This window comes from Lonchura striata, chromosome Z, assembly GCF_050655825.1.
Source record: "Lonchura striata isolate lonStrDom1 chromosome Z, ASM5065582v1, whole genome shotgun sequence".
NCBI classification, from domain to species: domain Eukaryota; kingdom Metazoa; phylum Chordata; class Aves; order Passeriformes; family Estrildidae; genus Lonchura; species Lonchura striata.
In genome coordinates, this window is record NC_140740.1 from 71,390,118 (window position 1) to 71,404,251 (window position 14,134).

General features: G+C 40.2%; 1 protein-coding gene across 7 annotated transcripts in view; it reads right to left on the reverse strand.

Moving 5' to 3' along the window:
• Nucleotides 1–14,134, reverse strand: part of SMARCA2 (SWI/SNF related BAF chromatin remodeling complex subunit ATPase 2) — a 114,978-nt gene that overhangs the window by 95,113 nt on the left and 5,731 nt on the right. For 5 of the 7 annotated variants that reach the window (XM_085566416.1, XM_085566423.1, XM_085566419.1 and 2 more), the window contains exon 2: nucleotides 6,586–6,846. In XM_085566416.1, the coding sequence (XP_085422542.1) occupies nucleotides 6,586–6,810 (225 nt within the window). In that variant the 5' untranslated portion in view covers nucleotides 6,811–6,846. Of the gene's footprint in view, nucleotides 1–6,585; nucleotides 6,847–8,082; nucleotides 8,208–14,134 lie in introns of all 7 variants that reach the window. The other 2 variants (XM_085566417.1, XM_085566418.1) reach the window with 1 other exon arrangement.

The following is a 14,134-nucleotide window of genomic DNA, read 5'->3' on the forward strand; positions in this document are numbered from 1 at the left end:
ACTATAATTTTTCCTTATCAGAAGTTTGGGTTAAAAGGAGGAAAGTTATAGAAAGGAAAAATAAAATAGATTTTTCATGCTTCACCAAATCATTTAATTATCATGACAGTATAAAGATATTTATGAAAATTAATTATATCATAAAAATACATACTACCCAAGAATCTATTTTTGAATACAAGAACTTGGGATATGGAATAGAAATGTAGGCAAAGATGACTGACACATTAAAAATAGTTCCACTTTGCGAACCAAGTAAATCCCAGTGCCCTTTTCTGAGGCACGAAGATCCCTCCCTCTCTCTTTACCCCTTCTTACAAAGATAGCCAATGCAGAAGAGAACTCTTGCTTCACATTCTGTCCACATGAGCTGACTACTACAGAACCCAAAACACCTATAAAGCTGGACGCATTCTTATTTTGCCATGGTATGTGCTGGCTGCCATTATAGCTACCAAGAGGAGGAGACCTGCTGGTTTCTGATTTCCAGAACAGAAGACTCTAGCTGTACATTTGTAGCATTCATAACTGCAGGGAGGGGTTTCACTGCACTAATAGGTGGCAACCATGAAACCTCTGGGAAGGCAAACAGCTTGGATGGGAGTAAGAAGGCATGCAGCATGAATACATCAGAGGTACCAGCATAGAGAGGGTGGGCAAAGGAGATGTCAGTTAAAAAAGAGCTGCAGAGAAAAGAGAAGCAAGTATGTGGCCTTTGACAGAGGGAATTTTAAAAAAAAATCAAACAGGAACTGAGAGGTAGGAACATGACTATACAAGAAAACTTTAATTCAAGGCATGCTTCTATGGAAATAATTGATAAAAATACCAGATTTTTGTAAAAAAAATATTATTTAAAGAAACCACAGACACAAAACCAAGTGTGGACACTGAAATGCTTCAAGTCTAATGGAAGAGAGACTACATATATAGCAAGAAAGGGGTTTGCATCTGTGTATTTGCTTATATGGTGACAAACCTGAAAAGAAAAATCACTATAACTCATAAATCAAATTTTTGCTAGCAAAAATACAAAAGATGAAGATGGCCATTTACTTCTGTGAAGTAAAAACTAATTTAATTATTACACAATTGCTAATGTATGCAGACACTGGTATGCCCAAGAACGTATTTCATATAAAAGAACCTCTACTGGCTATAAAAAAGCCATGTACAATAGGGAACACAATTCAGCAGAGGACAGCAGTGGACCACAAGAACTAAGGAACAGTTATTTCTCGTAAATTTTCTAAATTACTATATAGTTACAGAGCTTGAGGATAACTCTAAATCTATGCAACAGGCTAAAAATTACAGAGGGTATCTTAACACAATGAAATTTCTGTAAATTCTTCCTCTATTAGTTATTCATCCTCTGTAAGTAATTTATCCTCTATAAGTTATTAAAGCTATCTGCCACAAAGACATTGTTGGGATAAGTAACTTATATTACCAATAAAGCACTACTATCACACTGGGGTACTCTTTTTATTTTAGTCTTCTAATACGACAAAACAGAAGGGAAACAGAAAGTTGAGACATATTCAACTTAGAGTAGAAATTATAGTTTTGGTCCCTATAAGTAAGGAAATAAGTACTGAACAGGCCAAATAAACAATGCTTCTAGAAACTGAGCAAGGGATGACCTTCAACTGTAGGCTACCACATGCCTATAGTCTTAGCAGATTTACATAATTTCTAATGCATAAGGAAAATTTTGTCTACAGTGCTTTTACTCTGAATTTAGCAACTAAGATCTTCTTCTCACAGATGCATTGCAGTTTGACCTATATTCAGGTAAACTGTGACATTACCATGCCTGGGGTTTTTTTGTTTTAATCCACCTTCTTAAAAAAAACACCGAGCAAAAACAACCTCCAGCCTTGAAATTAAAGACTGAGTACCAGACTAGTTTTCTTGTAGACTATACAGCTTCTGAAACCACAGAATTACAGAGGACAAACAGCAACATGTTGTCACATAACTGCCACAAACCTACACAGCATAAAAAAAAAAAAATAAATCACTAAATCATCACCATTTTATGTTCTCAGTTGATTTTTATTTTTCAAGGTTGGCAATACTTCGTTTCTTCTTTACTAACATAGATACAAAAAAGAGAAAAAAAAAAAAAAAAAAAAAAAAAAAAAAGCAGCAGGGAACATGCCTACTGATGTTGCATGCTGTTACTTCTAGGACCATGACAGAACTACTTTGATTGTCAGAATGTCTAATGTGCATAGATCTGTTACCCAATAATAGCTGAAACAGCAAACCATTTGCTTTCTGTTTTAATTGAATATCTGAGTCAACAACTAACATATTTAGTAAAAACTACTGTATTTCTAAAGAATTTTTTCTCTCGCTCGTGTTTTATCTCACTCACCAAAACCAGTAATATTGCCCATGACATCACTGTAATTATTCCACAGTCAGCAATCATTTGCAATACATCCCATTACAAATTCACAAGTGATTATGCATCAGGTTACAATTAAATGGAAGAGAAAATAAACCAAGAACTCATAGTACTTCATCCATTCCTCAAGTGAGCACCATGCAACTTCAAAAACTATAATGCTGTCATAACCAAAAGTTATGCAGCTAAAATTATGTGGTCCAGCTAATGCTTAAGAAGATAATAGAAGCTTGTATCAGAGCATCACAGAACAGCTTGAGATGGAAGGAACCTCAAAGATCATCAAATTCCAAAGCCCCTACAGTGGTAGTCTCTGGACCAGGTTTCTCCAAGTCCCATCCAAACTCACCTTGAACACTTCCAGCAAAGAGACATTGACAGCTAATGGAAACAGCCTGTTCTAATACCTCACTATGCTCATAAGAAAAATTTCCTCCTAATATCTAATCTAAACCTCCTTTCTTTCAGTTGGAAACCATTCCCCTTATACCTGTATTTCTTAGAAGTCTTTCTACATCTTTCTTACAAGCTCCCTTCAGGTACTGGAAGGCTGCAATGTTGTCACTTCAAAGCCTTCTTTTCTCTAGGCTGAACAAACTAAATCCTCTCAGCCTTTCCTAACAGGGGAGGTGCTCCATCCCTCCGTCAGCCTGGTGGCCTCCTCTGGGCTCACTGCAACAGTTCCAGGTCCTTCCTGTGCTGGGACCCCAGAGCTGATGCAGCACTGCACGTGGGGTCTCAACACAGCAGAGGGGTGGAATCCCCTCCCTGGCCCTGCTGCCCACCCTGCTCTGGATGCAGCTCAGGACACAACTGGCTCTCTGGGCTGGGAGTGCCCATGGCTGGGTCAGGTCCAGCCTCTCAGCCACCAGCAGCCCCAAGCCGTTCTCAGCAGGGCTGCTCTCCATCTCTTTATCCTCAGCCTGGGCTGATACCAGGAGGTGTCCCAACCCAGGTGAAGCACTCTACAGTACCTTGTTAAAACACTTAATATTTCCACAGACCCATTTCTCAAGTTTGTCCAGGTCTCTCTGGATGGCACCCCATCCATCAGACATTGTCTGCACCACTCAGGTTTGTACCATCTGAAAACCTGCTCAGTCCCATTGCCCATGTCATTAATGAAGACATTAAATAACACTGGTCGCAAACCAGACCCCTGAGGAAAACTAACACTACTTGGCACTGGTGTCCATCAGTACTGTGAGCCATGGACCACTTCCCTCCAGATGTGAATATCCAACCACTTTCTCATTCATGTAATGGTCGACTCATTAAAACTATCTCTCTCCAATCCTAGAGAGGAGTGTTGTGGGGGACTGTGTCAAAGGCTTTATTAATTCAGACTAAAACCATGTAACTGCGTTCTGCCGCAGAGGAGCTTCTATGTGGATGCAGAAAGAAAGATAGATTAGGGCAAGGAAGGTAGCAATGCTTTAACATCTTTCAGCTTCCAGTTATTTATTTTGACAAGATTCTCTGAGGCTGTTACAGTTTGTCCATTTAGCAGTATCCCTGACAGACTTCTTAAGTATGCCTTCTTAAACATAGCTGTGATGCATCCAAGATACACTTCAGTAAAATCTGGACCTGTATTTTGCTGGAAATCTGGTTGATAGTCCTTAAGAATCCAGCAAGAAATGCAGTTAATTTATTGCTTCTGTCAAAACTACGCTATGTAAACTTATAGTAAATTTTCCCGTGGAAAGGTCTGCTGGTTAGTAATAATGATTACACAATCTTTAATTTTCATAATACCAGTTCTTAAGTAAACATACTTTCGGAATTATTATTTATTAACATAAATTTGTTTCAATCAGTGTTTTAACTATTGATTGATCCTTTGGAATTTTTAAAGATTTTTGCATTACATTATCATTTGTAAGCTAGTCATACATCTAACACAGAATGCAGTTGTTTCACTTCAGCACGTGAATTTTAAAAGGAAGAGCGACATGCCACTGCATACATGGGTATCCCACAAAGCAATTGTGTAACTGGAACACTTTTGGTACAAACCCCCATTTTTACTGCATTTCATTAAAAAACAATGTTATGATATATGATGGCTTGTAAGTCAGTGTATTTTATATAACACTAAGCAAAAAGAAAATGCTTATTTGGTCCAGCTGCCGGTGGCTGACCTGTTTTTTTAATTTCACTGAACAACATGTAAGATTTGCAAAATAATCTAGAGGCATCCTTCTGCATCATTTCTTAGACCCTTCCAACGGTTATCCTAATACATTATTTCTGGAGTTACACAGAAAAACAGACCCCAAACCTCATCTAGACCAAAAATTAACTAAGATTTTATTTCATTTTTTCTTTTTTTCACCTGTACCAGCTCAACAGACCCATTTTCTACATTAATTACACACATGTGAAGACATGCTGGAACCTCTGAAGTAGAAACCTAGAAGACAACAGCAAGCCTGTTGCTATTAAAATGAAGACTTGTGAAATTACAGTCTTTATTCCATTATCAAAATGAAGGTATAGAAAAGGTAGAGTAATTTACTGTAACTATACTGAATGACCATCTTTGAATTAGCTATCCAGACCCTTTGTGGTGCATTTTTCAAAATATTTCAATGCCACCTCAATGGGAGAATTTCTGCTCTGGCTCACAGAACCTTGTGAGATGCTCTCTGAAGTCCCTGAAAGAATCTTGTGGGATGACATTTGTTGGTTTGTTTCTAACTACACCACAGGACTAACTGCCTGATATAACAGTATAACAGGATATATCAATACATCAAAAACATAATGTGTGAAGCATTCAGCCGTTCTATGGAAAATTCCTGGTGCCACCTCCTTCTTCTACAGGTAAAAGAAAAATCAAAAGGAATGAAGGACATTAGAACCCTGGCATGAAGTCTGGTGACAGAGTTATGAAAAGCTGGGCTGTAACTGACCCCCAGAACAAAAAAAATGCCAACTGCAAATGTCTAATCTAGCTAACAGCTAAATCAGATACCTCAAGATTCAAATGCAAAGGTTATAGTTACTGCACATACTGACCTCTCAGGAATTACAACAGGTCAGTACAAATGGAAAGCTGGATCACAACCTCCTTCACTTCAGCTAGTCTTTGTGTTATTAAAATATTTTTAGTACTTTGTGTAAAAGATGGTAATGTCATGTTCCCACTGACTGGATACTATTTTAATGAATGAAATTGATCCATATGTGAGAGTGTCAAAATGAAGACATCATTTCAAGAGGAAAATTAAAACATGTTTCTATCATTTTAGAGCAGTTTTTTAATGCAATTTTTTCTTTATATTCATATAACAATTCTCAGTGGAATCAACAATACTTGCCAAAATGTCTTCAGTATCTTGGCTCTGTAAATTGCTACTACGTATTTCTGAGTAGAACATCAGTGCAATTAAAATTATTCTGTGTTCTACATCTCTGATATACAACCAAACAAAAAATGACAATACATACAGAGACTGTTCTCACAAAGGAATTTCCACACAGGCAAGTATTTCCTCAAAGCAAAAAACATTAATGATAGTCTGAGCACACATAGTCTAATTTTAAGGGTATAACAATAACCACAGAAATGCAATTATTGACATGTTCTACATGACATAGTTTTATATTCATTGTAAGATGGAGTCCTTATTAAATAACTTGAAAGGCATGTTTTTTAACCACATTTTCAATATGGAAGAGTAAACAAATTTGTAATACAAATCCTTTAAGGTGGATTAAGTTTGTTTTGGGTATTTTTTTTAAGAAAAAGAATGAATATTTCATTCAAAACTAAAAACCACCACAGAAAAAAACTACATCCAAACAGACAAGAAGAAGAAAGAGAAAAGAAGTGGTTAGAATGGTGTGCCTTCAAGTTTTAACACTATCATTCATTTTTTTCTCTGTAGTAACATCTGTCTTACTGAAAACTACAGTTCACAAATGAAAATTTCCTAACTACTAATTATACTTCAAAGTAGTCTACTAAGAACATGGAAGCTGTGCTTAATCTGATACACAAATAATCTTTTGTAATAAAGAAAGAACTAAGAGTGTAGCTGAAGTTTTGCAAGTGATGTGTAATAGCAGTTAAGAAGTACTAAATGTAGTTTAAGTAGCTCTTTTCATCAGTGGAGAGAACTCTATGGAAAAAAGGTTCACCTGTAATAAACTATTACCTTATGCATTTGATGTATGCCTTCCTGTGGATAATCTGTAGGCCCCATTGTCGGCATTGGATGTGGGACACTGGGTGGCCCAGGACTTGGCCCCATCATGCTGTGAACGGAGCCAGGAGACGGCCCTGGTCCTGGGCTAGGTCCCAGAATCGGTCCAGGCGAAGGTCCTGGTCCAGGGGAAGGACCAGGATGAGGCATGGTGCCAGGATCTGTAGGCGTGGACATCTATTTTCTGTCTCCTTTTCAATTAGCAGAATAGCTCTAATAACAAAAACAAAACAAAAACAAAATCACAATCTCTATGTGACATTAGGGGCATGGCAAAAAAATTCATAAAATCTACTGGCAGTTGTTACACACACACACATACACATATGTACATACATACACATGCAAGCTGTCACCAGCAGAAAATGCTTACACAATCCTTAACATGGCCCATTAGCTTGGTCATCCTTCTAGAAGTCGACTAGAAAGATAAGGATCCTGCTAATTCCATCAATTTCTGGACATTTGTACGGTAGCCACAGAACAAAGCAGCTGGTGTGCTATGAGAAACATTTACCAGAAAACAGTTAAACCGACTTGCTATCACCAGATGTGTCATGTGGGCCAAGCAGAGCACAGTAGTTACTAAAAGCAGGAAAGAGAGTAGGGCACCTCTCTAACCTACATGTTAAACCATTTTTCCCTAAACAACTGTGACTAGCCTGAAACTTATACTTGTAAAATTCAGGGAAAACATTAAAAGGATTATTAAGACTATTTTCAGAACTTTTATTTCATTTGCCCAAGCGCACTGAGACATACTTGGAGCCACCACCAGCCTGCCCTGGAGTGGCTGAGGGGGCACAGGCGGAGCCAGTAGTAGTGACTCAGTAGGAGGTTGCAACACGGCCTCACTCCCCCCAACCACCTCTTGCTGAGGCAAACAGCTCCAGTATAGAGCCATGGACTGCAGTGAGCAGGGCTGGAGCCAGGGGAACCACAGGGGAGCACTGACACCACCTGGGACTGGCAGCTTGCCCTAGAGCAGCCAATTGGGCATAAGTGCAGCCAACAAGGATAGCAGCTGCTCCAGCTCTCTCAAATGGGGTCCCAGTGAATGTGACCAGGACACACTCACAGCGCTCTTGTATGACCATTTGGGAGCAGCCAACAGAGGCAGGGAACAGACCAAGCAGCTGGAGAAGAAGGGCATTCTCTTATTAGTGAATACCCCATCAGGTACGGTTTTTTGACATGCCACAGAGTTCATTCCCCCTGAAGTCACTGCACCAGCCATATCAGAAGCCTCCAGCCAACTAGATTATTCATTGGTAGATGTAGCTCTTCAGGACTTAGGCTGCCAGGAGTGCCTAAAGCCTCTCCATAAGGCTGGGGCTGACCATCACTCCTGACAAAGAAGATGTGTTATTTTAAGTGAGCTGTTGCCAGGTTAAGGAGCCATGGATGAATGAGTGAGAGATTAACAGGCTATTCTCACAAGTCTCAAACCTCCACTGAAGAGAAGATGCAGGTAGACTCAGAACACTTCCAAGCAGGAAGGCAGAGGTCTCTTGAACACAAATACTGGAAGCTGGTCACTGACCACACTAGGCAGCATTCTTCCTCCTGAAAACCTGAAGACAACAAATAGGACTGGTACCATTTACAAGAAATATGATGCCCTGGAATGGGCAGGAAAGTCAACTGATCAGGTAGACAAAGGTCCTTCTGGGATGGGGGAACCATCCGTAGCAGACAGCCTGCCAACCATCATCACAACTGTTCCTGTTAATTAAAAGGGAAAGGTAGCTGATACAGGTGACTCCTTCTTAAGGGCACTGAAGGCCTGCTATGCATACCAGACCCAAGCCACAGGGAAGTCTCCAGCTTCCCAGGGGCACATGGTTCCAAAACTGGATGTCATCGGCAGAATCTGCTTCTTTTTTTTATCATGGCATGGTCTATACAACAGTTGGTGTACTGATACCTGAAGGGATATACCTTTTACAGAGTGGAAAAAGGGCTCTACCACAAGAGCTAGCAGGTCTCACTGCAGAACTTTGAACTAGACTGGAAGGCAGGAAGGGATAAAACCAGGCTTCCCAGTGATAAGCAATGAGATGGCACACCGGAGCTTGAGGAATGTGATCACTCTATCCACTCCATGAGGTATAGGCTAGAATGAATTACAAGCATGAGAAAGGAGCAAGGTAAAGTAGGAGTATAGCATTGTTTATAATGGAGGAACAAGAATGTATGGAGCTTACAACTGGCAACAGCAGGATTGAGACCCTCAGGGTTAAGATTAAGGTATAAACAAATAATGAAGATGTCATCATGGGAGGCTGCTATAGATCATAGGCACAATAAAGAGATTAATTCCTTATGTAATCATGAGAAGCCCTCAAATTTCTCCTTATGTCATAATTCAACCTGCCAGATGTTAACTGTGGACACCACACAGCTGGCACAATCAAGTCCAGGAGATTCTTAAAACACCTGGATGCCTCTTCATGGTTCAAGTACTAAGAATGCTATCTAGAAAAGATATTCTTCTTAATTTCATACTTCTTAACAGAGAGGGTCTCAAGAGTGACACCATAATTGGTGGCATTCTTGGCCTCAGTGCCCACATAGTAATCAAGCTCAGAATCTCTGACAGAAGCAAAAGTGCCAGCAAAACCCCAACTCTGGATTTGAGGAGAGCAGACTTCTGGCTGCTCAGGGAATCAGTCAGTAAAATAACCTGAGAAAATGCTTTTGCAGGTGCTGGGGTCTGTCAGTGCTGGTCATGTTTTAAGCGCCATCTTCTAAGGGCACAGGTAGAGGCAATTCTCCAGGTGAGGCAGAAGATGGCTTGTCTGAGCAGGAATCTCCTTTGGGAGGTAGAGGCAAAAAAAAAGAAGGTGTAGGCTCAGCAGAAGTAGTGTCAGGTGACGTGGGAGGATTACAGAGATGCTGCTCACCACTGCAGGGAGAAAATCTGTCATGCTGAAGTTCAGCTGCAGATGAAGCTGGCCACAATTGAAGGTGACAATAAAAAGAGGGGTTTTACATGCATTAATAGCAAAAGACAGTGGAGAAGTAACATTGTCCTCTTACAGGATGAGGATGGCCACCTCACAAACAAGGACATGGACATGGCAGAGATGTTTAATGCTTTCTTTACCTCTGTCCTCAATGTCAATGATGGCTTAAGGGGTTCCAAGGCCCTGAGTTGCAGGACAGTGGCAGTGAGAATGATCAACTCCCAGTTCCCTGTAAATCCACAGGGCCCAATGGAATTCATCTGAGAATACCCAAAGATCGGGCTGATGTCATCATGAGAGCTCTCTCAATGATTTTCTAATGGACTTGGGACTCCAGATAGGTCCCAGCTGACTGGAAATTGGCTGATGTCCCAGTTTTCCGGAAGAGCAAGAAGGATGAGCCTAGAAACTCCAGGCCTAGCAGTCTCACTTCAATGACTGGCAAAATAATGGAGACTATTTTTCTGAGAAGTATTGAAAAACACATGAAGGACAATGCAGTCATCAATCCCAGACAGCATAGGTTCATGATGGAAAAGTCATGCTTGTCAAAATTAACTTGCTTTTATGACAATGTAACCCACATATTTATCAAGGGAAGCCAGTTGATGTAATCCTTTTGGATTTCAGTGGAGGTTTCAATACTGTCTCTCACACTATTCTTGTGGACAAAATGTCAGCCTACAGCTGGGGAAGCACATCAAAATATGGGTAACCAACTGGCTAATGGGCTGCACAAAGGGTTGCAGTGAATGGGGTGGTATCAGGCTGGTGACCTGTCACTAGTGGAGTTCCACAGGGCTCCTCCTTAGGGCCAGTGTTCTTAAACACAGTATCACAGAATGGTTTGGGTTGAAAGGAACTTTTAAGATCATTTAGTTAACAACTTCCCTGCCATGCACAGGTACCCCTTCCACTGGATCAGGTTGTTCAGAGCCCAGTTCAACCTGGCCTTGAACACTTCCAGAGACAGAGATCTTCAACTTCTCTCATGAACCTGTGCCAGTGGTTCACCACCCCCACCATAAAGAACTTCTTCCTAACAGCTAATCTAAACATACCTTCTTTATGTTTAAAACCACTGCTCCTTGTCCCGCCACTGTGTGTCCACACAAAAAGTCCCTCTCCCACATTTTTATAAAGCCCTTTTAGGTAGTCAAAGGCCACAGTGGTGTCTCCCTGAAATATCCTCTTATCCATGTTGAAAACCCCTGCTCTCTCAGCCTTTCCTCACAGGAGAGGTGCTCTACCTAACCCTCTTCAAGGCCATCCTCTGGACCCACTCTAACAGGTCCAGGTCTTTCTTGTAGTGGGGACCCCACACCTGGACACAGCACTCCAGGTAGAGTCTCATAAGGGAAGTGTAATTGGGAAGACCCACCTCCCTCACTCTGCAAGCCACATTTTTTATGCAACACAGGATGCAGTTGGCTTTCTGGTCTGGAAGTGCACATTGCTGGCTTACCTTCTAAAAAGACTTGGAAGAAAGATTTGAAGGTATTACTAAATTTGCAGATGATACAAAAGTGGGAGGAGCTGTTGACTCCCTCAAGGACAAAGAAACCCTACAGAGAAATCTAGAAATAGAAAGACCTGGCCATCACCAAAAGTATGAAGTTTAACAAAGCCAAATGCCAAATCCTGTGCCTGGGATGGGGCAATCCTGGATGTAGACCGGGGAATGAGATCCTGGAAAGCAGTGACATAGAAAGACACCTGGAGCTCCTGATCAATGGAAGGTTGAATATGAATCAGCAGTGCTGTGGCAGCCACAAGAGCCAAGCATGGCCTGGGGGGCATCAGGCACAGCATGGCCAGCCTGGCAAGGGAGGGGATTGTCCTGCTCTTCTTTGCACTGGGGCGGCTTCACCTCAAGTGCTGGGGGCAGTTCTGGGTGCCACAGTAAAAGTGAGATACAAAACTATTGGAGAGCATCCAAAGGATGACCACAAAGATGGTGGAAGGCCCAAACCAGAAGTACCAAGGAGCAGCTGAGGTTATTTGGCTTGTTCAGCCTGGAGAAGACAAGACTGAGGGAAGACCTCATTGCAGTCTACATCTTCCTTACAAGGTAAAGAGAAGGAACAGACACTGTCGCTGTATCTCTTCTCTGTGGGGACTAGTGACTGGACCCAAGGGAATGACCTGAAGTTCTGTCAGAAAACTTTTAGGTTGGATATCAGGAAAAGTTTCTTCACCCAGAGGGTTGTTGGGCAGTGGAATGGGCTCCTCAGGGAAGTGGTCACGCCACCAAGCCTGATGGAGGCGTCTGGCACCTGGTGTAGTTCTTGCAGTATCCTGTGGAGTGGCAGAAGTTAGACTCAATGATCCTTTAGAGTGATTTTCAGATCAGGATATTCTGTGATTCTATGACTTGGTACCTTGGGATCCTGTTTCTTCGCAAGGTAAAACTGAGATGCCTATGAAGCTTCTCAGTTCAAAAGTCCACAGTCACTAAGTAGTCCTCTACAACTCCTCAACGTGATCACAAAAGGAATCAATTTACCAAATGTTCAAAACAGCAAACACCACAGCTTTCTCTAAGAGGCCCATGTTTTGTATTAAGGACAACACACATTTCCACACAACAAATAGTTTTCACATGTGTCAATCATGATATTGCAAAATCTAAGACTGACACTCTCACAGCTGAGTCACTATGTGCACTGTAAGAGAAATTCAATCAATTTAACAAAGCAGATACCTAGCACTACCACTACCATCCAGAAGAACATATACAGAACCATAACACAATCAATAATAAAAGTCTATCAGTATACAGTATCCAAAAATATCTTATTTCATAAAAGACATCTACCTATACCCATGCATTAAAATGGGTATTAAAATCTTCCGCTCTATTCACTTATTCATCCTATTTCAAATTCAATGTGCAATTCTCATAAAAACTAGCTCCAGTCTCAGGTCCATTATTTACAATGCCATTTACAATTACATTAAACATATCCTGCATGCAAACTTGAAAAATGTAAAAATCTTTTTTTGATGGGATAGCAAGTGTCCAAATTATGAAAAACAGTAAGTACCAGAGATTAATGTCTGCATTACTTACACCAGACCAAGTCCCTTCATCACCTTTCTCAGAGTGAAGATACAGCCCACAAAACTGGGAATTGTCTTAAACAGATTTGTATTCAGATATCTTGTATGTCAGAGAACAAGAAAAAAATAATTTATAAAATCTATATTGGGGAATATAAAGTATTGGAGAACACTACTTAAATGCAAGTAATAAATCCTGTCTGAAACAATCATAGAAATAAAGAGACAAAGGAATTTTCTCTGGCAATGGTAGTCCACAAAACTTAAAAAAATGCCACTGACCTAAACCAGAACACAGTAAGGCCCTCCCAACTAAGTATCTGTTCACAGAATTCACCTGACAAAAAGTTTATAGTTAAACACGTTTCAAAAATAGCTTAGTTTGTATTTATTAAGTCTGAGATTATATTAAAAAAACCCACAGAATTAAAATTCAGTAAAAGCCAGATATGTAATTCATTTAGGCCTTTATGAAAGTCTCATTAAAGTCAAGGCAAAAATCTACAAAAAGCCAACCGGTCCAACAGCAGCCAAGTTCCATGCAGATAGTATTGGTATTATTTTGGCTAAATTCTGGTGCCTGCAATGAAAAACGCAGTATGAAGCCAACTCCCTGCCAAAAGTCAGTGTTGACCTATTTCTTTAGACTGCTTTTAATGAGTATTGCCTGTTAGAATTAAAAAGCAAGGGGGAAGGAGAGGCAAAAAAACAACCAAACAAAAACAAAACAAAACAAAAAAGTAAATGTTTCCAACCAATTACAAGACTACAGTGAAATGAAAAAAAAAATCTTATTGTTCTAAATGATAAGGCTCTTGGTCCTGATTCTTGAACACCTTACAAGTTGTTTAATTGTTTTTCATGTGTCCAATCTTAGAATTTCCTCAAAACACTTACTGGAGTAGTATTATTCACATAACTTCAAACAGTAAGGTTTTTTTTTTCCTGAACTGTAATCCCTTACCACCTCTTACATCTATTTACATCAATATGACCAATTCTCTTTGGTGGACAGCCCCAGATGAACCACTGGCAATTGAATTTGCTGTGGTGAATCACATGGTTCTCCTGTGGTCTCAGAAAATTTCTCCACCTCTGCTGGACACAGCCAGAGCTAAGGCAAGGAAATAAAAAAGGCATCTATCATATGTCCAAGTAACTTTAGCCAGATCCAAATACGAACAGCCATAAAACCAAGAGACAAAGATTAAGGGAGACTTAGACTCTCTACTCAACTATTTCTACATGAAACGGTTTAGGACAGTGAATATCTGCACTGTGAACAATTCTAAATAACAGTCTCTAAGAATAAATGTTTCTCCACTATCATTTTATATACACTTAGAAAGTTTTGTAGATGTAACTAAATCACTGTACAATATGGTCTTCCTAAGTTCAATGTTTCTATCACACACATTTTGGTATAAACCTGCTATAAACCCACAGGTAACAAAGGCAGGGATTTTTTT